The 26,232-nt window shown below is 45.1% G+C and overlaps 1 protein-coding gene across 1 annotated transcript; it reads left to right on the top strand.

The window, feature by feature from the left end:
• The first annotated feature begins 227 nt into the window (after positions 1 to 227).
• C1QTNF4 (C1q and TNF related 4) lies at positions 228 to 23,918 on the top strand. Its single transcript, XM_073348336.1, has 2 exons — positions 228 to 418; positions 22,197 to 23,918. Exon 2 carries the CDS (start codon positions 22,199 to 22,201, stop codon positions 23,315 to 23,317), a length of 1,119 nt encoding a protein of 372 aa, XP_073204437.1. The 5' UTR covers positions 228 to 418; positions 22,197 to 22,198; the 3' UTR covers positions 23,318 to 23,918.
• The last annotated feature ends 2,314 nt before the right edge of the window (positions 23,919 to 26,232 follow it).

Genomic DNA, 26,232 nt, shown 5'->3' with positions numbered 1-26,232 from the left:
GAGTCAGCTCGGCTCTTTCCGAGGGAAGGTGACTGGGAGCCCAGAGAGGCTTCCTGAGCTTGGCTGCATTGGCCTAGACCGCTCCACTCCCCTCGCGTCTCTTGTCACATTCCTCTTCTCCCTGCCCTTCGGAACCCTTCGGCTGTGAAGCTGGTGCCCTGCCATGAGCGGTACTGTGCCAGGTCCCCCCCACTCCCTTCCCCCGGCCCCCTTCCGGCCGCCCCTCCTCCTGTCACTGATTCGGTGCTGGAGCCCGGGGTGTCTGAGCTCCCCCTGCCCAGTCCCCCTCCAGCAGCGGCGACGGCTCCGGCGCTGTCAGTGCGCACACATCGGCCGGGGCTCCGGGCACAGGCACTTACTTACACGGCCAGGTCCAGCCCGCGGCTCCGGCGGAGCCAGTGCCTCGCAGCAGCAGCAGGTACGGTCTCGCCGTCTGCCGCACCCGGGTTGCTGCCCCCTGCAGGCCCGGGGGGGTGGGGCGGCGGGGGAAGGGGAGCGGCTGGGGTAAGCCCGGAGAAGCTTCCTTCGGGAAGACAACGGGTCACAGGGGGTTGGCGTCGCGGAAGGGGGCTGTAGGGTTGTTATGTGGCATTATCTTGGGGGGGAGGGTAGGATGGAGAGCAACATGGAGTATTATGGGGGAGGGGGAGACCCGGGGGGTTTAACCCCTGCATCAGTCTGGGGGGGGGGGGGGGGGAACAAGCTGATTATTATTACCTAGATCTCCAAAATGTCATCTTGGTCATGGTCTGCCCCCAGCCTCGCTCCTTCAGGAGGAGCAGGCTCCACAAACACTCTGAGAAAGAGCCACTCCAGGCAACCCTCTCCTCAGGTGCAGTGCTTCCCTGCCCCTTGTCCCAGGTGCTGTGCTGTAATACTCCTGTAGGGTGCGACTTGCCATGACACTCAGCCCCTTGGGGCTCTCTGCCTCCTTTCTTTGTGGGGCTGGGATCACTCCTTGTCCTGAGTAAGAGGTTAGACTTGCAAATAGATTAAAATGACATACCTGATAAATCCCAGCCTTTCAGTATAAAATGGTTAAGCTTATGCGGAAGATGCAAGGATCTGTGAGTCCTGGCCCTGCTCTCCAGGGAGTTACACCTCAGAGTACTTCCCTGAGGTCAGATTCTTGGAGGGAAGGAGGGTTAAGCCTGTATGGTCTCTCTGTAGTTGGTTTCCTGGGGGAGTTGAGCCCCATGGCTCCTCCTGGGATTAGTCTATGTGACTCCATTGACTTCTGAAAAGTGTAATTTTGTGCCTGATATTGTGAACAAATCTCCCTCGTGTGTTTGACAATCTTACTGTCACTTCCTCTCCCCTCCACCACCAGCTCCTAGGAAAATGGGTCAGCCTCTCCAGATAACATATCCATAAGACAATTTGTGAGTTTCTGAACTGCCAGCCGGTTCGGAGGCAGCATTCTGGTCCTTCTGTTTATGCACATACTGAATGTGCCTTGCTTCAATTATTCATCCTGGTGCCATTGCAACTTCCTGCAGCTTGTCTCCTCCACAGAGCTGAATGTGTAACAAGGTTTGAAAATACTTTGTCTTTGAAGCTATGATCCCATCCATCTACACGGCAGCTGTTTGCTCGCACACCCATAGTCAAGGAGCTAATGGTTAACTGATACCTGAGAAATTACTGTGTCTGTGTGGAGGGAGGTGGGGGTGGGGGCTCTGAGTACATCAAGGGTGTCCATCCCATTCCCCATAGTCCATCACAAAGAAACATGATGGATTATGATGGGGTTGGGGTTAAATAAGGAATCATATTTCTGGAACTTGGTCTGATGACCATTCACTTTCTGGAAAAGTTGGTCTTTCCCAGGCACAGTTAGTCTCAATGGTGGAGAAGTTAGTGACTGACTTAATCCTGATAACACATCATGGATATTATCCCTATTTAACAGAGGAGGAGGAGATGAGCACAGAAGTGGGAAGTGAGTGAGTCAGTGGTGAAACTGGGAATCTTATTAGCTATCATGTGTATTTCAGTTTGATCAGCTAGCATCTGGACCACCCTCACTACTGTGGGATCTGGACACTTTACTAAACTGGGAACTATTCACATTTCTGAATATCTGGACTCAATAAGTCAGATAAACCCACTGCAGCCAGCTGGCTCAAGTGCAGAAGGGATGCTCTAATCAGGTAGGTGCTCAAATATCCATAGTTCAGTTATCCTAGGAAAGTCTGGAAAAGTTGTATTACAATTGTTTCTAAATTCAGTCCGGTTTGGGGTTAAACATAATTCCAGAAAGGAGCAAACTCCAGCAACAAGAGCCATTTATTGATTTCCAGCTCCTATAAGACAGGTATACAAATAGGGAGAAGCTATTTCTAAGGTAGAAAAGACCTAAACCATTTAGGTCTTTTGTAGCTAGTAACCAGCATCTTTAGTTTTACCTGGAAGTGAATTGGCAGCCAGTGCAGAGCAGAAGTGTAATGAGCTCTTGGTAGCCCCCGAGCTGTTGGTGGGTGCACTAGGCAAAAAGTATGAGCAGTTAGACACAGGTACAGTTCATTGCAGTGAACCAGCCTCAAGGTGACAAAATCATGGATAACCAAGATGAGGTGAGCATCTGAGACATTGGAATTCAAAAGTTTGTCCTTCCCCTCCCTCCTGTGTTCTTTCCTCTATCCTCTTTCCTCCCTTTGTTACAAGATGAGAGCAATGTTGTTCACAAAACAGGGCCCTGGAGCCTGTTCCATCTCCTTTTGGACAGGGATCGGATGCCAGATGCTGAGGTCTAATATTCAGAGTTACTTTGTAATTTATTCCTGAAAACTCCAAAACCTTTTAATTTCTCAGAATATGATTTCTAACATGAGTTGCACATTGTCCCCCTGATGCAAAGTCCTCCCTTGCAGGATCAAATTCTCATTGCAGTGGAATGAAAGCTTGTTGCATGGCCTAAAAGGGCAAGTTTCTATGTGGTGTTCTAAGGATCAGCTAACATTCCATCATTCATTGTTCAAACAGAGCCTACCTGACTGAGCTCCCATGTTTTCTCCAGCTCAGACAAGAGATGCCTCAGTTCTTCCCTCCTGATTGTCATCCAGGAGTTTAGTATAGATCTCATTACATAGATCTCATTAATCCCTTGGTTTTTGATTCATCTGTTGTGACTGTCCAATTCCCAGTTGACTTAATCTAGTCACATACAGCATCCCTGCCCCTCACACTCCTGTCAGTCTGTCCCCCAGAGTGCTCTGTTGCCCCCATATACCCACTGTAGATTGCTCATTTCTTTCAGTCAGGTTAGAGAACAAAAGAGGGATTCCTGCTGCATCTAATCAAAGAGCTGAGGTTTCCAGCAGAGAGAACCCAACCAGGAGCAGGAATTTATCACAGAACTGAGCAGCAGAGAAATCCATCCAGAGGCTGGTAATTGATTACAAAGGCTCCATGGGGGAAGTTGTACAGGCTAGACCTCACTCTGTCCCCCAGCAATTTGCTCATCCATCCCACAGATAGCTGTTACTGTGGCAGTGGCTCAGACTGCACCTGTATCTACCAGAAAACCCTTTGCTAGTTAAGTGAAAGGGAATGTAGAGACTGTGGGTGGCAGGAGCAAGGACTTAACCATCCAGCTTCAGTCATCTAATGGGATGGCGCCTTTGAAAAAGTGGGTAAAAGGAAGGCAGATGGATTCTCCTTTGGCTACAGTGCTTGCTTGAGCTACTAAGGTTTGAGATATGTGGAGGGTGGCTGGACTGGTGCTGATAGATAGGAATGAACAGAATCTCATAGATGTCGGAGATGGAAAAGCAGGGCCCATTACAGCCAGCCTAGGGTCCCCTGCAAAACCTTTTTTATTGCTGCACCTGCAAGCAATCCCTCCCACCTGCCCCACTTTTGCAATATGGGAGGGGGTTGCAGGTTTGGCAGTGTCATAGGGCAACCTTACCTGCAGTGCTGGAGTGCTCTCCTGCAGCAGAACATGCAGGTGGTGCCTGCCTCAGTTTTTCTCCTTCAGAGTCCCCAGTATCTCCATCCAAGCTTTCTTGCCTCAATAATACCCTTTCTTGGGGCCAGTTTATTACAAAAATGGTAGTCTATAATAAAAGTCCAAAACATAGTCCATCTGCAGTGTGTGTAGTCTTCAAAATCTAGTCCCTCAACACCCCACATACCACACTGCAGTGTTTTTAGCCGCACCTGGCTCTTTGTCAGTCCTCTCCTGTCCTTCTGCCAGGACAGTCATCCCAGCCCTTCCAGCTGGAGTGCAACCTATTCTTCCCAGCAGGAAACCCCCCTTCCTCCAACCTCTCTGCTGGGAGCTGTTTCTCACAATGGGAACATCAGTCACTCCCCCTGTACATTTAACTCTTTTGTCTCAGGTGGGAACTTCCACTGTCCCCCCGTGACAGCTCTGTAGCATGAAGGCTTCAGCAGGAAGGTTTCTCCACTGCTCCCCTAACTTCAACTCTCTCTAGTCCTAGCTCTCTGGCTTGGGGAGGTCAGCTGGCAAACCTCTCTGCTGCCTTCAGCCTTCTCCCAGGGACCTCCTACAATCTCCTAGTCTCTGGCAGCTCTCACTTGCTAGTCTTACATCTGCAGGGTCCACATGCCTTCTTTCAAGACCAGTTGGGGTCAGCTGACCAGTCTCAGGTGCACTGGTCTCTTCACTCTTACAGGGCAAGTGTTACCCTGTGACAGGCAGATTTGCTAAACCAGCTGTAAGCCCTACTAGGTTCCATCTAGTCCTCCCTCCTTTGAATCCAAAGGAGCCATGTTCCCTGCAGTCTGCTCTCCAGGACTATAAGAACCATGGGATTCTCCAGAACTAAACTGTAGAGCAAAAACCACCATTTTGCAGCATTGCCCAGTCCCTTCAGCAGGCTCTGTCTTCCTCACTGCCCACCAGGCTAGCCAGTACAGTATCCCTTGTGTTACTGATGTAATTGGATATTAAAATACTCTTATTTTATGCTGACTCACATTTTCACTATGTGGCAGATCTTTTTATTGATGAGGAACTGCATTATAGACTTTGTTGGGAAAAAGCTGGAGGTTCTAACAGCTGAGAGGGGGGCAGATGGAGCTTCTAGCACCCAGAAATGCATAGGAGCTGGTTGTAGCTTTTGGTAACAAGGAGGCAGCTGAAGAGTTTAGTACTAGGGAAGGCTTGCACCGACTTTCTCCCACTTCTCTTCCCAGAAGAGACTTTAAGTCTGTGGGGAGTGGAGGTTTAAAGTTCTCATTCCACACCCCAGAAATCTGAAAGCAATTAGCTACCTAGCTCCATCCCTCCCATTGCTACATCCAACACTGACAAATAAGCATGTTACCTGGATGCTTCTACTAGAATTCAGCAGTGAAATAATTGTCAACATTTTAAACTGACATCAAGGAGAACAGTGTTTACATGCTATAGCGATGAATGGGGCTGTTGGCACTTCTCTGAGCAATTATTTCATGTTGCCTGTAGACTCTGGCAGAAATCATTGAATTGGATTACATTCACTTTATGTTTTAAAGATTTTATTTGCAACATAAGGGCTGCAGACTTAATTTCTTTTTAAATAAAATCTGAGATTCTGGACAGTTGTGGAGCAATTTAAAATTTTGCAGTGGTGGGGGTGCAGAGCAGGAGCCAGAAGTGACAGATTGGGTAAACTTCATTTTCTGAACAACTAAAACTCCTTTAAACAAATAGAAATGCAAACCTCATAATGCTTTGATATTTTTATTCTGAGCCACTCCCCCAAACAAGGGCGGTAGTCCTTAGTGGGAGCAAAACTAAAGAAAATCCACCTTTTGGACTTATTAAAATCTTGGCCTAATACCTCATACATAGTGCAGGCACAGTGCAACACTTATGGAAGTGGAGATAAAAGAAAGGGAGCCATTTATTAGAAGAATGTTGAAAGAACTCCCTTCTGGACAAGGCATAAACAAGAAGCCTCTCTGATGTCCTTAGAGCAGATGTTTGAGTCTGTGAATGCTAAAAAGCATGAAATGGGAGAAAATAATACATGAGATGGAACAACCAGAAAATCAGTCTGAAACGAAGACACAGCCTCTGCCCTATACTAGTATCATCACAGCTCAGAGCAAAGCCCTCGCTAAAAACAATGCCATGCAAGAGAGACGAGAGAAACTACTATAAAATGAAGTGCAGTCCCACAATAGACATTTTTAGGCATTCCAGCAAGGAGAGAAAAACTGGATTATGTAGCTGTTATGGAAACGACAGTGCCCAAATGTATAACATAAATAGTATGGAACATTCTTCTGTGTATGATGAAAAGCTATTGGATCCCAGTGAGGAGACAGGTACAAAAAATAAGAAGAATCATGATCCTTTTTTTCAGATGCCATGGTGATGAGCTCAGTATAAGATGCTGACTAGAATAGATGGAGCATGCTCTGAGCTCAGACAAAAAGAATTTTAAATCCTCTGAAGGGAGAAAGATTCTTCTGTCCCCAGGTTTTAAACATTTCCACTTAGACGAAAGAAAAGCTCTAAGAGAAGGTAAAGATCATCACATAGCAAAAGGAGTTGAAACGATTTTTACACCAGTCAAGCACTGGGGAATCTCTAAATATGAAAACAAGACACTCTCTGGGACCAGAAGGCTAAAAAGCGACTGCTGGAAAGAATCCGTGTTGAATGCACAGGACAAGGAGAAAATGGAAGAATTAGGCTCTGATATTTAAAAGGCTGCTTTCACTGAGACTTTGCTCAATGAACTGTGGCATGTTAGCATTGAAATCCAGTGTGGCTGAAATATTCTTTCAGTGGAATTATCCACAGAGTGTTTAAGATCATTCTCTGGGACTTGTGAGTACAAAGTATGACAATGAGCAACCAATACTGTATAAGCTCTGACTGCTCTTTTCCCCCCTCTCCTTTCAGTGGAGCATAAATACTTTGTGAAAAATAAGAATATATTTAGAAAACTGATCATTTGGTGTCCTATATACTGCAGAATGTATTCACTCCATCATCCCCCATCCCAATCCCTGAAGGACTGACCATTTCAATAATCAATACTAACTCATTGCTTTGTGTGTGTGTGTGTGTGTGTGTGTGTGATGTTTTTTGTCTCTTCTCCCTACCCACCATATATGAATAGTACTGATGTTCCCCAACACAGTATTTTAAGATGGGGTGCTGGCTCTTTAAAGAGACTGTAGATCCAGAGCAACCTGCTTCCAGCTCTGGCTCCAGAACAAAGAATTCTGGAAGGTATAGGCAAAGCAGCCATGCATGTTGGAAAAGGATATAAAAGAGCTCCCTTTTCCCCCAGTAAGAGAGAGATCCTAGGGAAGTGGCAGGATCTGCAGTGTTGCTTCCTGTTAAAATGGCCTAAGATGACATGTAAGAGGCAGATGGACAGGAGAACAAGGAATTGAATCCATTTGCATCTCTGGCCTCTTCACTGGGGCTCGTACCAGGCAGATTTTCCTTATTGGTCCTTAGTGCAGAACTCTTTCTGTACCACTTCCACCTCTGCCCCCTCATCAAGGGAAGTCTAAAATTTGGCCTAGTTTTAATGTGGTTATTTGACTGGCCTCTTAGTGTATGTCTACACTGGAGGTGGAAGGTATAATTTCCACCTCAAGTAGATATACCCTCACTAGCTCTGATGGGTCTAGCATGCTAATAATAGAAGTATAGGTGCAGTGGCATGAGTGGTGGCATAAACTAGCTAGCCACCCCACTCTTTGTGCCGGCTGTTGTGGCTACATTTCTATTTTTAGCACATTAGCTTGATCAGAGCTAGCATGGGTATATCTCCTTGAGCTGGAAGTTACAACTTTCCTCTCCAGTACAGATATACCCTCAGTTGTCTTCCGCACCTGTAGTGCCTTCAGTCCCACTGCAACTCAAGTCACAGCTGCATTTGTGCAGAGCAAGTCCCACTGCCATACACCCCAGGGAGCTCTGAATCCTGGTGTAGTGTGATTTGTCATAATTTGGATTTTGGAGGCCCAGATTCCACTACACACTTACCTCTCTAGGGACCATGGCAGTTAGCTGCCTCCAGGCAGCCAGGCCATCTTAGTTCTTGTGAAGAAAGTTTCTCTTTTTCCTTCCCAAACTTTTATTGAGAACTTTACCAGAAAAGGCTGTGGTGCTAACAACTATCTCCACTCTGTCTGTGTTCCCAGCCTTTCCACCCACCAGCCAATTTCTCCCACAGACACTTTCAGGCTTTCTCCCATGCTGCCCCTTATGCATGGGGAACAGGGGAAATATCTCTCATATAATCTGTACAGCCACTATCTTATCCTCCTTCATATTCCTCCTTTAAAACTTGCCTCTGCTTTGATGCCAACAAAACCTTGCCTGATGATCATAACTAGGCAGGTGATGAAAAATGACCCTTCCCCCTCTCCCCCCACTCATTTAGTTTTACTAACTTGTTCTTCAAGTGATTGCACATGTCCATTCCACTTCAGGTGTATGCGCACCAAGTGCACCAGAGCTGGAGATTTTTTCCCTTAGCAGTACCCATTGCAGTAGCGTATATCTCTCTTCTTCCTTGTGCTCTCTTCTTCATCCTTTCTCCAATGGTGTAAGGGTGGAACCACCGATTCCCCTCAGTTCCTTCTTACTGCCTATGACTGGTAGTCTGAGCATGTTAGCTTCCTGCTGACAACGTTCTCCCTTTCCAGAGACTTTGTTTATCTCTTGTATGTAGTTAGTGGTATTTGTTTTTCATATTTGTTAGTAACTTTAGTGTAGGTTTCATTTGTTGCTTTTCTTAGGGTCGCTTCCCACTTGTTTTGAGTACTGATGCCTGGTACTGGGGTGTGCTTCGGTCTCCAGGCTTTAAGCCTTAAAAAGACTATGCCTGTAAATGACCCTCATTCTAGGCACCTAAAGTGCGAGGGTCACCTCCATGATCGTTGTCCAATCTGCAGAGACTTTAAGCTCCAGATGAAAAGGGATAGGAAGATCAGACTGTGTCACCTTATTTCATGGAGGCCTCCCTGCGTCCACCTTCTGTACCATTCCGCTCAGGGTGCGCACCAAATACTTATCTCTCAGTTAGAAGTGCCCCTCTAGATATTGTGGATTCTCAACACCAATCCCCTTCTGATGTGCCAAGGAAGAAGCACAGACAACATCCCTTGAAGGAGCCAAGCTCCTTCAAAAGATCAAGGCCCAGTACCGTCCATCAGCAAAGAAGCTGGAGGATAGGGTAGAGTGTCCTCGGAGAAGAGATGCTCCTCTCCTGTGTGGCTGTTGACTCCAGCACCAGTGCCTGTGCTATTGAGGCCAACCCCTTTGATGCAACAACAAATCTTTTGGTACTGACAACACCAGAAGCATATGCCGCAGTCTGGGACCTGCACTCTCTTTCGGAACCGGATTCTCCAGCATTGCAAGAAACAAACTATCTGATACTGCTTTATCCTTCAGACTTACATGCAGAACAGGCCCACCCCTTAGTCCTGTGGCAGACTTCATCAGACCATCCAGTGCTTCCTCGCCCGGTGCCATCCAGAGGCAAACCTAGCATGCTGTCTCCAGTGTTGACATTTCTGGAGACATGCCACCAGACCTTGGCACTGCCTGGTACAATGCCTCTTTGATCAGGTGACTCAGGATCTTCCTCAGAGTTGGAGGTAGGCTCCAATGCCTCTCACTCCCAGGATAGGAGACTACATTCACCTGTGCTGTGAGGATTCCACTCCAGGTAACCAGCAGATGTCCAGGGACCCAGATCTTTGGATGGTAAGAGTTGGAATCCTATACCCTATGGTTGGAACCTGTGGGGTTTCCCATCACCACCAGGTCCTCCATGGCTCTTCTTCTCTCTAGAACCCCAAGCAGAGGAGGCTAACAATATTGTCCCCCATACAGAATATAGTACAAAGGGGTAACCTCAAGAATAGCCTTGTATAGCCTTGATCCACTTCAGTACAGAAGGCTCAACACCCCTTATCAGTTTACTGTCCTGCCCTTCAGCCTCTCCACGGCTCATGAGTATTCACAAAATGGCTGGTTGTGGTGGCTGCATTTCTAAGAAAAGCAGGTGTACAAGTATTTCCTTGCCTGGATGACTGGCTGGTGGGAGATTGGTCTAAAAACCAGGCAGAACTTAGTATGGCCAAAATCCAGTCCTCCTTCAGTGCTCTGGGTTTGTCATTCAGTGAGGGCAAGTCAGTCTTCTCCTCAGTTGAGAGGATAGAATTTATAGGGGAGGTCTTGGATTCTACAGTGGCCAGAGCTTTCCGCCTCAATCTAAATTCCAGATAATGTTAACCACTTCCACAGACCTAAAAACGCATCCAACCACAACAATAAGAAATCACCTTAGACTTTTGGGGTACAGGGCCTCCTGCATGTATGTGGTTTGGCACACCAGACTTTGTCTCAAAGTTACAAAGCCAGCTAAAGTCAGTAAACTCCCCAGGTTGTCATTGGTTGGACATGCTGATTCAAGTGCCTGCAGGAGTACTAGCCTCCTTAAATTGCTGGATGGATCTGGCCAACATGTGTGCGGGAGTTCCCTTTGCCCCTTCCTTATCCACATTAACTCTCATTATGGACATGACTTCTCTGGGGTGGGAAGCTCACCTAGGGAACTTACGAACTCAAGATCTGTGGTTGCCTCAAGATTTAGTTGTCCATATAAATACGGTGGAATTAAGGGCCATTCATCTACCCTGTCAGGTTTTCTCCCTAACATTAAGCGAGAGACGCTACAAATTCTCATGGACAAGGCTGCGGCAACATTCCATGTAAACAGACAGGGAGGGGTCAGTTCGGAAACCATCTTCATCAAGAGACAATACATGTTTGGGAGCTTTGATTCATTAGTGTAATTATCTCAAAACCTTTCGGTGATGGGTCCCCTCCCCCCCGGGTGTCACTTGGAACTGGGGTACACTCAGCCCACCTGACCCACCCTCGGCTCCCTTCACACTGTATTGCTGAGGCAAGCTGGCCAAGCCTTCCCTCAGGCTTCAGACTGCACTTTACCAGCACACATACAGGTAGGGACACACCCAGCTGCAGCTGTACACACAGATGCTACTATCAGCTCTGCATGGGGAGGCTCAGCGAAGGAATTGCCCAGTACTCAAGTGCACACCCCCCTTTAGAGAGTAGACCCAAAATTGTACCATCTTGTGCTGCACAGCATAGGCTCATGAAATTCACCCCTTCCCTCAATGTGGAGAAAAATATGTAACCGCTTTTTGCCCCCCAGTCATGGATTCTACACACTGGGTTTTAGACAAAACAAAAACAAGTTTTTTACCTACGAAAGATAGATTTTGAGTGATTATAAGGGATAGCAAACAGATCAAAGTAGATTACCCAGCAAATAAAACAAAAAGCAACCTAAGATTAATATACTAAAGAAATTGGTTACAAGTAGCAAATTTTCACCCTAAATGATGTTTTAGGCAGATTGCAGAGACTTGCTTGCAGCTTAAAACTCCAGATATTCCTTTCATAGGCCAGACACCCTCTAGCCTGGGCTCAGCCCTTCCCCCCAGCTCAGTCTTTTTGTTTCTCAAGTGTTTCCAGCAGCCTTCTTTCTTGAGTGGGGAGTTAGTGAAGAACGAACCCCAATGATGTCACTCCTCTGCCTTCAATAGTTTTTGCATATGGCGGGACTCCTTTGTCTCCCAGTGTGATTCCCACCCTGGTCAGTGAAAAAATACTAGTAGTATCATGGAGTCCAGAACCAGGTGACTCAGAGGCTGTTTGTAGAATCCTCAGGAAGACTTCTCAGTGGGTGATTAGCATCTTCAAACACCTATTGTTTTCCCTAATGGCTCTTCCCAGCGAGACATCTAGACTGATTGCATTTTGCCTAGTTGGCGTTCCCCAGGTGTAAACACATTTGTAATAGATGCATAGACAACATTCCTAACTTCAGATACAAAAATGATACATGCATACAAATAGGATAATCATAATCAGTAAATCATAACCTTTCCCACAATATCTCACATTACCCAGCTTGCATAAAATACATCACAGTTATGCCATAATCATATCATAACAATATACCTATGAAGAATATGGGGTGTAATGCCACACTCTCATCTTCCTAGTGTTCAGAACAGCTTGGCAAATCACCTGAGTAGATACTTTAGCAGAGATCATGAGTTGTCTCAGACTGGACATCATTACATTCACATTTTAGACCTGGGGATCCCTCACATAGATCTGTTTTGCTTCTCATAACAGAGCAGGCCACAATCAGGGAGCTCTGATGGATGGTTACCTTCTGTCTTGGAAGGAGAATCTGCTATATGCCTACTCTCCCATTCCATTAATTCCAAAGGTGTTGGGATTGTGTTTGCATGATCCTCACTGCACCAGCATTGGGTCTTTAGTTTGCTGAGCCTATCCTGCAAGGCTCCTATATTACTCACTTCCTCCAGAACCCAACCTGATCTCCCAGAGCTTAGCCAGCTTCTGCATCCCAACCTGGTTGCTCTCTGTCTTAATGCCTGGATGCTCCATGGTTAATATCTCAGGCGGTGAAGTGTTCCATGAAGTGCAGTAGGTTCTCCTGAGCAGAAGAAAACTGTTTACAAGATGCACTTACCTGCTAAAGTGGAAGTGGTTCTTATTATGGTCACAGTGGAAGGGTGTCTTGCTAGACCTGGCTTCTGTCTAGCATGTTTTAGACTTTTTGTTCCACCTGAAACAACAAGGTTTATCCATCAGTTCCCTCATGGTTCACCTGGCAGCTGTCTCTGCTTTCCACCCTTCAGTTGAGGGCCACTGAGCAAATTTTTTCTCATCCGATCTCAGATTCTAAAAGTCTCTGAACAGGTTGGAACCCATCCCTCCTTGGGTCTTAAATCTGGTGCTAACAGTGCTGATGGGTCCACCCTTTGAACAGTTGGTTACCTTTTCTTTGCTACATCTATCTGTGAAAGGAGCACTTGGCAGAGTTACAAATGTTGGTGGCTGATCATCCTTACAGTTTTTCTTTAATAAGGACAAGGTATGCTTACATCTGCATCCAGAATTCCTGACAAAGCTTTAGGCTATATCTCAGCATTCTTGGAACTGGTGTCAAGTTTGGACAAGTGGTCCTTCAGTCATTTTTCATGTAGATTCTGATTTGAACTGCTTGTGAATCACCTGAAGTTGAATGGACATGTGCAATCACTTGAAGAAGAAAAAAGTGGTTACTAACCTGTTCTGTAACTTTTCTTCAGATGTGTTGCACATGTCCATTCCACGACTCACCCTCCTTCCCATTTGTATTGGAGTCTGCCCAATAAGAAGAAACTTATTTTTAGGGGAATCTTGTGTGGCTCCATTCATTATACCAGGGTGCAGTAACAGGAGGCGGCAAAGGGCACATGTGCTGCCCTGACTGCAATAGCTAAGGAAAAAATCTCTGGCTCTGGTCCACTGGGTGCACACACACCTGAAGTGGAATGGACATGGAAATGCACATCTTGAAGAATGACAGTTACAGAACAGATTAATAACTGCTTTTTTCCAGTGATTCCCTGTCCTACTTTATATTGGTATAATTACAAGAACAAAACTTTGCCAATTCTTTGCTATATTCATTTGATTTGTACAGTCTATCCCTGTCATCAACCTTTTTGTCTTTTAGGTTGTAAGCCTTCCAGCATAGAGATGACCCTTATCTGTGTGTGTTTGTATAGCACAATGTCCTCTCCTCAGAAGTTAAGGAGAACAATTTTTCTCCCTCCTCCTTATAACAACCTTTTATGTACTTGAAAACTGTTATCATGTCCCCTCTTAGTCGTCTCTTCTCCAGACTAAACAAACCAATTTTTTTCAATCTTCCCTCATAGGTCATGTTTTCTAGACCTTTAATAATTTTTGTTGCTTTTCTCTGGACTTTCTCCAGTTTGTCCACATCTTTCCTGAAATGTCGCACCCAGAACTGGACACAATACTCCAGTTGAAGCCTAATCAACATGGAGTAGAGCGGAAGAATTACTTCTCGTGTCTTGCTTACAAAACTCCTGCTACAACATCCCAAAATGATGTTTGCTTTTTTGGCAACGGTGTTACACTGTTGACTTATATTTAACTTGAACCACTATGCACCTCAGATCCCTTTCTGCAGTACTCCTTTCTGGGCAGTCCTTTCCCATTTTGTATGTGTACAACTGATTGTTTCTTCCTAAGTGGAGTACTTTGCATTTGCCCTTATTGAATTTCATCCTTTTTACTTCAGACCATTTCTCCAGTTTGTCCAGTTCCTTTTGAATTTTAATCCTATCCTCCAAAACACTTGCAATCCCTCCCATCTTGGTATCATCCGCAAACTTTATAAGTGTACTCTCTATGTCATTATCTAAATCATTGATGAAGATATTGAACAGAACTGGACCCAGAACTGATCCTTGCTGGACCCCACTCAATATGCCCTTCTAGCTTGACTGTGAATCACTGATAACTACTCTCTGGGAATGATTTTCCAGCCAGTTATGCATCCCCTTTAGGGTAGCTCCATCTAGGACCTAGGCCCTAGATTCTAGGTTGTATTTCCCTAATTTGTTTATCAGAAGGTCATGCTCTAGACAAGCCTCTCCCATCTGATTCTACTCCCCAGCGTGACCTTCCCCGATGGCCTACTGATCATATTGCCATAGCAGCTCCCACACTGGCTGGGGAGAGAGGGAGTCTAGAAAAGAGTGTATGTGCACGCGCTCACACACATGAATGAGAATAGAAGTGAGACTTTTCTAACCTGGTGAGTGGAGAGGATGTTTTTGTTTTTGCACAAATGTAGCTGCACCAGTCCAAAAAAAACCAGTGTAGACACCACCTCAGTCACTCATGTGTACAAAGGGGAAGTGCAATAGCATTAATTAAACTTCACATCGTAACAGATGCCTGTGACCTTCTCAGATTATGGCTCATAACTTGTTTGGGGCAATCTACACCTGCAGCTAAATCATGCACCCCTGAACTGGGATTAAACCCATTGTCAGCAGTGGGTAACTTTTTTTTTTTTGCTACCTATTACTGACAATGCATTCAGCACCTGATCAGCTGTGTGTGATTTAACTGCAAGTATAGGCAATGCAACAATAATTCAGCATCATTTCAGAAAATGTGCTTAAAACGTCTCTGCTTTGAGAGCCTTTTCCTTCTAGTATTCAAGACTGATGGGCATGAGCGGGTTCTTGTTCTCGTGTGCCTGAGTTTAGTGTCTCTAGATATGTGTAGAATAAGATTAAAAGACTGAAGGTTGTATCTTGGTTGTTTTGTAAGCTAACACTTTAAAAATAATGTAGACAGGGCAAGCTGTAGTTGAACTCATGTTAGCTGGTTGAGGCGAACCCATGGCTCCCACTTAGGGTTTACCTCAATCAGCGTGTTTAAAATGTAACTTGCCCTGTCTACACTAACGTGTTTGAGCTTTTAAAAAACAAACAAAAAACTTCATCCTAGTCTAGACATCCCTGACCCTTTGGGATTCTAAACTGAGGTGTGAGAGGTTTCATTAATATTCTGAAATGCAACATCACTCTAGAGGTGTGATGACATTTCTGCCAAAACACAATCTCTCCACTTCCTTTTCCTAACTTGGGCTGCAGTTGGGGAACTTCAAAGGGTTTGTTGTCCCTCCAGGGATATTTTAGCATATGGAAGCCAATATATTACACTAATGGACTCCATGGACTAAAGTAAAGATTTGAGGTGAATGACTCCCTATCTTAGCTCATTGTAGTTTCTGCATTTCAAAATGTTAATTATACTTCCCCGAAAGCATCCTAAGTAGTTCACAGAGAAAAGCTTGGTAATGTCTCTCCAGTGAGTATTGTCCTAGAGTTCAGTAAAACCTCATCCATCATAAGCAGAGAAAATCTGAAGACAGGAGTGAGTCCTTAGGCACTTCCACATGGGACCCTTTACACCATTTCTGCTTTTAAGGAAGTGCTACAATTAATCTTTTCCTTGATGTTGTAAGAAATTATGAGTTTGCATCATTATCTGATACTCATTTTTGTGGCCAGTGAGTGGAACAGAAAGTATATCTGGGCAAATCAAAAGAAATAGATTCATCATATCCCTGCTAACCACAGGGCAGGCAGGCTGCTCATTACACAGGCTTCTGATGATTCAGATAATTGAGACACTTGCAGCTGTCTTTTAATATTAGGGTGAAAGCAATGTGTTCAGTGTAGTCAGCTAGAAAGTGCTAGTCTTCTCTCTTGCAGCTTGCATGATTCTGTGAAGCTTTTATTATATTCAATCCAGCAGCAGCATGTCATTCGAACTCTGTCTGATTCTTCATCTCTCACTTGAGTGAAATTCCCATTGAAGTCAAAGGGGATTTTTCTTGAGTAAGGGCTGCAGAATCCAACCCCTTATTAATATTTTGAGAAAAATCCTTATCTGCCTAACAATGTAGAAATGGGGTCACCTTTCTGTGTCTACAGAAGACTTTTTAATGTTCTTAATATTGGTGCAAGGATAAAGCTAACTCTTCTTCCATTTATGGGTTGATACTGTTCCCAGGTCAGAAAAATCACCTCCATCCAGCACTAGGCTATTGATGATGTTTCCCAGGTCAGGCAAAGGGTGAAGTGTTTCTCATTCCTTTAAAAAATGGTTTGAAATGCCTATCTTGCTGTGTGAGTCACTACCACTTTGGTGCCTTCCTTTCAGATTATTAATTTAATGTCAGTAATTCAGCTGCATTTGGAAATCATCTGGCTGCTCCAGCCACATAGAAATAACCTCCTGATATATCCTTCTGACTGCTTAACCTCAGCCAACGACCTCTGAAAACTCCCATTCATATATACCAGACATAGATGGTCCCACAGCAATGCTCATCTCCCCCTTCCTGCTACTCTTGACATCTAAAATACGAAAACTGGGTAGCATTGAGTGTAAAAACATAAGAATGGCCATACTGGGTCAGACCAGTGGTTCATCTAGCCCCATATTCTGTCTTCTGACAGTGGCTGGTGAACAGAACAGGGCAGTTTATTGAGTGATCCATCTTCTGTTGTCCAGTCCCAGCTTCTGGAAATCGGAGGTTAGGGACATCCAGAGCATATCAAAGGGGTTGTGTCCCTGACCATCTTGGCTAATAGTTACTGATGTAGCTATCTTCCATGAACTTATCTAATTCTTTTTTGAACCCCGTTATAGTTTTGTTCTTCACAGCATCCTCTGGCAATGAGTTCCACAGATTGACTGTGTGTTGTGTGAAAAAGTGCTGCCTTATGTTTGTTTTAAACTTGCTGCCTATTAATTTCATAGGGTGATCCCTAGTCCTAGTATTATGTTAAGGGCAAATAACACTTCCTTATTCACTTTCTCCGTACCATTCATTATTTTATAGGCCTCTATCCTATCCCTCCTTACTCGTCTCTTTTCCAAGCTGAACAGTCCCAGTCTTTTTAATCTCTCCTCATATGGAAGCTGTTCCATACCCTTCATCATTTTTGTTGTTACCCTTTCTCTGTACAGTTTCCAATTCTAATATATCTTTTTTTGAGATGGGGTGACCATGACTTCATGCAGTATTCAAGATGTGGTCATGCAGTGGATATAGTGGCATTATGATATTTTCTGTCTTATTATCTATCCCTTTCCTAATGGTTCCTAACATTCTGTTAGCTTTTTTGACTGCTGCTTCACACTGAACAGATGTTTTCAGAGAAATATCCACAATGATGCCACAATCTCTTTCTTCAGTGGTAACAGCTCATTTAGACCCCATCATTTTGTATGTAGAGTTGGGATTATGTTTTCCAATGTGCATTACTTTGCATTTATCAACACTGAATTTCATCTGCCATGACTGTTGCCCAGTCATCCAGTTTTGTGAGATCTCTTTGCAGTCAGCTTTTGGGCTTAACTGTGTTAAGTAATTTTGTATGGTCTGAAAACTTTACCACCGCACTGTTTACCCCTTTTTCTAGCTCATTTATGAACAGCACTGGTCCCAGTACAGATCCTTGGGGGACCTCACTATTTACATCTCTCCATTGTGAAAACTCACCATTTGATCCCACCCTTTGTTTGCTGCCTTTTAACCAGTTACAGATCCATGAAAGGACCTTCTCTCTTATCCCATGACTGCTTACTTTGCTTAAGAACCTTTGGTGATGGACCTTGTCAAAGACTTTCTGAAAGTCCAAGTACACTATATCCACTTCATCACCCTTGGTCACATGTTTGACAACACTCTCAAAGAATTCTAATAGATTGGTGAGGCATGATTTCCCTTTACAAAAGCTATGTTGACTCTTCCCCAACAAATAGCATTCATCTATGTGTCAGATAATTCTGTACTTTACTGTTGTTTCAACCAGTTCACCTAGTACTGAAGTTAGGCTTACCAGCCTGTAATTACCAGGATTGCCTTCGGACCCTTTCTTAAAAATGGCATTACATTAGCCATCTAGTACAGAGACTGATTTAAGCAATAGGTTACGTACCACAGATAGTAGTTCTGCAATTTCATATTTGAGTTCCTTCAGAAATCTTGGGTGAATACCATCTGGTCCTGGTGACTTATTACTGTTTAATTTATTAATTTGTTCCAAAACATCCTCTGTTGACACCTCACTCTGGGAAAATTACTCAAATTTGTCACTTAAAAAGAATGGCTTAGGTGTGGGAATCTCCTTTACATCCTCTGCAGAGAAGATTGATGCAAAGAATTAATTTAGCTTCTCTGCAATGGGCTTGTCTTCTTTGTGTGCTCCTTTAGCATCTAAATTGTCCAGTGGCCCCATTTATTTTTTAGCAAGCTTCCTGCTTCTGCTATGTATTTACATTTTTGTTGCTGTTTTACTTTTAGTCTTTTGCTAGTTGCTCTTCATATTCTTTTTGGACCTGCATAATTATACTTTTACACTTGAGTTGCCAGAGTTTGTGCCTTTCTATTCTTCTCACTGCGATTTCCAATTTTCCAACTTCCAATTTTTAAAAGATGTCTTTTTGTCTCTAATCACCTCTTTTACTCTGTTGTTTAGGCACAGTGGCATTTTTGGTGTTCTTACTGTTTTTTTTAATTTGGGTTATACATTTAACCTCTACTATGGTGTTTTTAAAATTAGAAATTGGAGCATGTTTTGTGCAGTTTAGTTTGTCTTCATGTTCTTCATTCCTGTTGCACGCTATGGTGTCTCAAGCCTCTTCTCCCACTCTTCCCCATGGGCAACTGTTCCTTAGTGGGATAGACTGCTCCAAAGCAACACTGTATCTTTGTCCCCCTGTATTTGATTGGTTTTCATGGTGCACTTCTGTGGTGACACCACATATGCCAGCGCTATCGGCGGTAAGGGAGGGCAGAGTGGGTTGGCCAGAATCCTGACTGGTGCCCAAATGCAGTGAGAGTGCTGCAGTAGACAGACTATGTGGCCCTGGAGATAGAGCTTGTGTGGTCCATTCTGGAGACCTGGGTTCTATTCCTACTATGGATTGCTCATCTTACTCCTTAGTTTCAGAGCCTATATCATAAAGTGACCTGAAGGCAGCAACTGCAGTGCCTATCACTAGCTTCACATGCTGGAACTGAAACGCACTGCCCTGGCAATCTGCTGGAAAAGTTCAAGACAGAGATGCCAATGTGGGTTTAAATTTAACAAACATCAGAAGACCTATTGGAATAATGGATGGGCCTTCTAGTTGTTCCTAGCTGAGACTCTTACTACAACAGCATCTGAGTTCAAGAAAGGATGCAAGATATTTCTGTTTAGTACAGCATTGTAGCTGGCTGAGGACTTTCTGATTGTGTCAAGGTGATATGGGGGAGGTGTGTTCCAGCTTAATTGGCCATTAGTATTTTGGTATCAGTGCCCTCCAGACACTTTCTAAATGATTTTAAATAGAAAAGTAACCTAAATAATCCTGAGAGTGGTGAGTGGGAGTTGTCACAGAAATAACACATGCTGTTGGAAACACAGCATAATTAACCTCTTTATTTAAATAATTTACTAGTGAGTTATTGGGAAGAGCTAATAAAGTGAAATCAGAAACTCTGCTGCAGCTGGTTATGTCCACACTGTGATAAAAGACCTGTCATTGGCCTGAGTCAGCTGATTCGGGCTCTTGGGGCTTGGTTTTAGGGGCTATAAAATTGCAGTGTAGACATTTTGGGCTTGGGCTGGATCCTGGGCTCTGAAACCCTTTCCCCTTGTGTCCAAAGTGACCTTTTTACAGAGAAATCTGCATGCATCTGATGAAGTGAGCTGTAGCTCACGAAAGCTCATGCTCAAATAAATTGGTTAGTCTCTAAGGTGCCACAAGTACTCCTTTTCTTTTTGCGAATACAGACTAACACGGCTGTTACTCTGAAACCTGCTTTGGAATTGAAATCGGTCAGTTGTTGTTCGAGGCAACATAAGGTCAGAATTCACTGAAGAGTTTATTAAACTGATAAAGTCCCTGTGTGTGTCTTTTGCCAGGGGGGCTGTCACTAGCCAATCCTCTGACTCCCAAATGCACTGAGTCAGCCTTGAAGCAAAGACAGAACGTTAGAACCATGCTGGTTAATGTAGCTGATGACAGAAAAGGATTCAGCATTTCTTTCATTCCCATTCCAAATTCCAGTATGGATGCCATAGTCATCATGGTACTCAGTGCAGTTACACAACCTGTGTATAGGGGTATGTCTATACTGCAATAACACGCCCACAACTGGCCTGTGTCAGCTGACTCAGGCTCGCAGGGCTCAAGCGGGGGGGCTATAAAATTGCAATGTAAACATTCGGGCTCAGGCTGGAGCACAAGCTCTGAGCCCTGGCTCTCCTGAACTGGTTCCCACAGCTACTATGCTCTCTGCATTCAAATCCCTCACTTGAAACTAACTTCTACTATGATGCTTACAAGAAATAATTAACCAATGGCAAGTCTGGGGGGCAGCTTGGGATAATTTATATATATAACAAATTGATGTAAGATAAATGAATATATCTATTTTAATAAAACTATTTAACCCTGGCCTATCATCAGTTTAAGCATTGTACAGTTCATGGTCTTTCTTTCACCTCCCTTTGTTTGTTAATTTGTGAACACTTCAGGGAAGGGAGTGTCTCTTCTTCTATGTCTGTACAGCACTCAGGTGGTACTGCAGTGTAAACAACATTAAGGGTATATCTACACTGCAATGTAAGCCCAGGGTTAGTAGAACTCAAGTTAGCAGACCCTGGGTTTGTTAACATAGGATTTGAGCATCTATACTTATTTGTAACCCCAGATTAGGAATTGTTAAACCTGGGCTCCCAGCTTGGGGCTCCAGTATCTACACTGCATTATGTGGGCCTGAGTCCAACTACTCATATCCCAGACTTTCTTGTGCCCTCCCAAAGTGTGGCTGCTTTAACCCTATGTTCTTGATGCAGTGTGGGAAAACTTGACTGTCTGCTAAACTTGACTGTCTAGAGGACAAAGAAAATTGGCCTGTGGGATTGTGAGATACTTTTGGTGGACTCCTAGATCATGAATCCAGTGTGACTGCATCTACACTGCAAAGCAATAGGGCTTGAACCCTGGGTCCTGGCATGAATCAGGCTCAGACCCTCCACCCCATGGGGTCCTGGGTCTTTAGGTCTGAGCCATGAGTTAGCACAATTTATGTGTCGAGAATGGGAGTTAGGGCCTGAGTTTGAACCCTATGCTTATCCTATTGCAGTGTAGACATAAGCAGGATGTCTAATTAACAGGGTCCACCAACTTCCCTGGCTTACAGTTCCTACACCCTTTGAAGCAACCAATGCTGTATCAGGCCATTTGGCTAATCTTGCCCAGTGACATCTGCATGGTAATCTCTAGACCATATGTTCCTCAGCTGCATTTTAGCATAGTACAAGGCTTATGTAGGGTAATGTTGCTTCCTAATCATAGCATCTCAGTCCTGTAAATAAAAGTGTTTCCAGAAGGAGCCCTCCCAGAATCCTGATCAGGGTTGAGATTTCTGTGCACTGTGAGCAGCAGGGCTCCATGAAGTTACCACTGAAGGCTGCCAGGCTCTCAAAGAAAAGGGATTTTTAGGCCCCTGAGTTCAGGACTAGAAGCTTCACCTCTGACTGCAGACAGCCCTGGGATCTGAACTGAGTCATGGTCCCAGGGCTTAGTTAGAGCGTCTGTTTTCACTCACACTGATCAGAGATAGGACTCAGGACTCATCAAAGCCTGACAGGCCCTGGAGTCTATGTAACAAGGTACAATTCTGGGTTTCACTTGGTGTATAAGTTGAAAATACTTGCGCTAAAATGTGTTCCCTTTTTCTCTTCAGATATGATGATGGCCCTGAAAGATAAGCTCCTGTTTAGCTTCCTGTGCTATGTGGCCTGTACCCTTGTGTATGGCTACCCCACCGATCCTGGGACTGAGTTCCGCTCCGCTTTCTCTGTGGCTAGAACCAGCAGCATGGAAGGGAGCGCTGAGATGGTCATCACCTTTGACAAGGTCTATGTGAACATTGGCAGTGACTTTGATCCCAAGGCTGGGTTGTTTAGGTGTCGGATCCCTGGGGCCTATTACTTCTCCTTCACGGTTGGGAAATACCCCAAGAAAAACTTGTCTGTTATGCTGATGAGAAACAAGAATGAAGTGCAAGTGATTGTGTATGATGAGCATCACCGTAAGGAGCGGAAACTGGCTAGCCAGAGTGCCATGCTTCAGCTGGACTATGGAGATACAGTCTGGCTGCGTTTACATGGGGACCCCAAGTATGCGCTCTACAGCAATGCAGGCCCATACACAACTTTCAATGGGTATCTTATCTATCCAGATACCTCTGCCTACTTCCAAAATGGTGTGGTCTCTCAGGAGCTGGGGGGAGCTGCAGGGCTGCCCCATCCAGCTATTCATCAGCTTTCAGGAGAACAGAATGAAGCTTCAGAGGGACACATGTTGTCCGATCAGCCAGCCAGAGAACTAGATCCTCGCTCTGCATTTTCTGTTGCTCGCTCACAAAGCCTCCTGGGAACAGATGAGAAGCAAACCCAGCATGAGCCAATCACATTTGACATAGAGTTTGTGAACATTGGAAGGGATTTCAATTCCTCAAGGGGCATCTTCTTATGCCGCGTGCCAGGTGCATATTACTTCTCCTTCACCATTGGTAAAATGCCTTTTAAGACCATGTCAGTGAAACTTATGAAAAACCACAATGAGGTTCAGGCCATGATCTATGATGACAACCACTCCAAGAGGCGGGAGATGCAGAGCCAGAGCATTATGTTACCTCTGCACTATGGAGACACTGTCTGGCTCTACAGCCACCAGCATGATGGCTACGGTGCCTACAGCAACCATGGCAAGTACATCACCTTCACGGGGTTCCTTATCTATCCAGAGGCTCAGCCAAAGCCACCCCCAAGTCCCAGTTCCCCCATGAGGTCAAAAATCTAAATGCAGGTGTGAAAGGAGCATAAGAGAAGCCAAGATGCAGTGGACTTGGGTGCAGGTCCTGGTTGGATGTCACCCTCTACAATGTTAAAGAGCATGCTAATGTATATCCAGTGCTTTCCTTATGCTGCATACTCATGTCCTGGCTGCAGGGCCATTGCTGTTTCTGTCTTTTATCTGTAGAATGATCTTTGCAGGGGGTAGTGTGTGTCCAGTGTTACTGTTCAATTTAAGCATAAAGCATAAGGTAGTTTGGGGGCATGGGCAGTGAAATGAGGTGTTGTGATTCAGGGAGCCACTGCCGAAATGCTGGGAGACCTACTGAAGACAACCCCACCAAGAAGGCACAGCACCTGGTGACATTCCTTGCACATACAAGGGAGGCGGGGGGAGGGAAAATGTAATTGAAATTAATTTAATAAAAGTAAAAAAATAAAATGTGCAGGGTTTGCAGAGACACACATTGTTTCACAAGATGCTGGACTTATGTGTATATAACTGCCTGTGACACTGATTCTGGACAGGAGAGAGGCTCTGATAATGTGTGAACTAATGTATGTGTTTGTGTTGTGAAGACTGTTAAACAGAGTTAGATTGTATGTCACTGTGCCAGAGTGTCTGTATTTTGTGGGAGGAGGAATCCAGTATTGCCAACTCTTATGATTTTGTTGTGAATCTCATGATACAGTATCTCATGATACAGTACTGGGGGGAGGGATAGTTCAGTGGTTTGAGCATTGGCCTGCTAAACCCAGGGTGGAGAGTTCAATCCTTGAGGGGGCCATTTGGGATCTGGGGCAAAAATTGGGGATTGGTCCTGCTTTGAGCAGGGGGTTGAACTAGATGACCTCCTGAGGTCCCTTCCAACCCTGGTATTCTATGGTGTTTTGCTTAAAGCTTCAGCTGCTGGAATTCACAGATTCTGTCTGTCTGTGATCTCGGCTTTCATAACAAAAACACTCCACTACGTTTCAAGCTCTTGTGGTTATGGAGAAAAGTTTGAAAACATGAGCCAAGCATATCCTAAAGGCTCCTAAACAAGAAGGCAAATAAAAATAACCCAAAATGTGAATGATTTTTAAAAATCTCCTGATTTTGGAGGTGCCTGGCTCATGATTTTTGAACATTAGGGGATGGCAAAGGTCAGTATGTGCATGGTGATACTGCCTGTATTGAACTCTACCATTGCCAAGAAATGGGCACTCTTAACATTATAGTGTGGCTAGACTTCATAACACAACATGTTGTTTCCTTGTTGCTCTACCTAACCCTGCCTTAGGCGGAAGCCACCACTGTACTTCTAAGAGGTGATTTCAGTGTCCATCCTCTCATAGTCCTTGCCTTTGCTCCACACTGTGTCTCAGTGAGCCCCACTCCTGTAATAGAGAGACCAGTGTGGATGGCACTAAGATTGCAGGGGGCTCAGGGCAGTGGTAGCACAGTAGTGTGAGAGGTGGTGGGAACCCAAGAGTTCAGCGGAGCAATGGCTATTAGGGAGCGCCTCAGAGCTATGGGATTAATGTCTTGTGTGACAAACGTTGGCTTGGCTCCCAAATTCAATAAGGTTTCATAGGTCTCAGCCTAAACTTTGGCTGAAACTTGGCATCAACTTGACTTCATTGGCAGTCTTTGTTCAAGAGAAGACAAAACCTCTGCCCTAACCACCCGTGAAAACTCTAATCCCAGACAGTACCTCCTTATCTGAGGTCCTCATATCAAATCCCATAGTCTCAACCAAGAAAGTTGCATCTCACCTGGAAGCCTTACTCAAGCCTTAGCAATACTGTGGTCTCAAATCTTTCACCGTCTTGTGAAACCCAAACCCAGCCTTATGTTCAAGTTCTCTACCCCAACTACATTCATTTGCAAGACCCCCACCAAGATCTTACCCTTAAAAGACTAAGTGACTTCCATAAATGGGTGAAAGGTTAGGGTTAGGGATATACAAAGAAGTGTACGATTAAAGCATGAGGCAGCAGTTATATTTTATACCCAGTTTCCGGGAGTTGGAATGCAAATAAGACCCTGGTCCCAATTTCTACATGCTTTGCAAGATCTATGCTTTGCAAACTCCCTGTTCTCCTGTAAAACTGTAACTCTGACCTTTAAAATCATTCTCTGTGCCCCAAAACCTACATCTTGCTTCTGGGCCTCTCATTATTGGGTTACTGCTTTTCATCTCCATCTGTCAGATAATGAGAGCGAAAAATATAAACTAGGTCAAAAGTTAATTGTTGCTGTTGGGAATGTCATTCTCTACATGCATTTCTGAAAGTGGCTCCTCTGTGGAAGTTGTGAGTCTAGTGTAGGGGTGGGCAAACTTTTTGGCCCGAGGGCCACATTAGGGTTGCAAAACTGTATGGAGGGCTGGGTAGGGAAGGCTGTGCCTCCCGAAACAGCCTGGCCCCCGCCCCCCCATCTGCTCCCTCCCACTTCCCGCCCCGTAACTACCCCCCTCAAAACCCCCGAGCCATCCAACCCGCCTGCTCCTTGTCCCTTGACCGCCCCCTCCTGAGACCCCCTGACCCTAACCGTCCCCCCAGGACCCCACCCCCATCCAACTTCCTGTCCCCTGACCGCCAGCCCCCGCCCCCTCCCCCGCCCAGAACCTCCACCCCATCCAACTGCCCCCTGCTCCTTGTCCCCTGACTGCCCCCTGGGACTTCCTGCCCCTTATCCAACCCCCGGACCCCGATCCCAGCCCCCTTACCATGCCGCTCAGAGCAGAATGTCTGGCAGCCGCGCCGCCTGGCCGAAGCCAGACACGCTGCTGTGCTGCCCTGCAGGAGTGCGCAGCCCTGCCACCCGGAGTGCTGGCTGTCGGGGACGGGGGACAGCGTGGGAGGAGCCAGCGGCTAGCCTCCCCAGTGCAAAGCTCGGGGGCCGGGCAGGACAGTCCTACGGTCCGGATGTGGCCC

The sequence above is a fragment of the Lepidochelys kempii genome, chromosome 6 (genome assembly GCF_965140265.1).
Source record: "Lepidochelys kempii isolate rLepKem1 chromosome 6, rLepKem1.hap2, whole genome shotgun sequence".
Taxonomy (NCBI): domain Eukaryota; kingdom Metazoa; phylum Chordata; order Testudines; family Cheloniidae; genus Lepidochelys; species Lepidochelys kempii.
Note: the sequence above shows the minus strand (reverse complement) of the source record. Positions and strands in the feature narration are given on the sequence as shown.

Bases quoted from the DNA above. Each gene is read 5' to 3' on its own strand.
- C1QTNF4 (XM_073348336.1), top strand. From the start codon at position 22,199: ATGATGATGGCCCTGAAAGATAAGCTCCTGTTTAGCTTCCTGTGCTAT.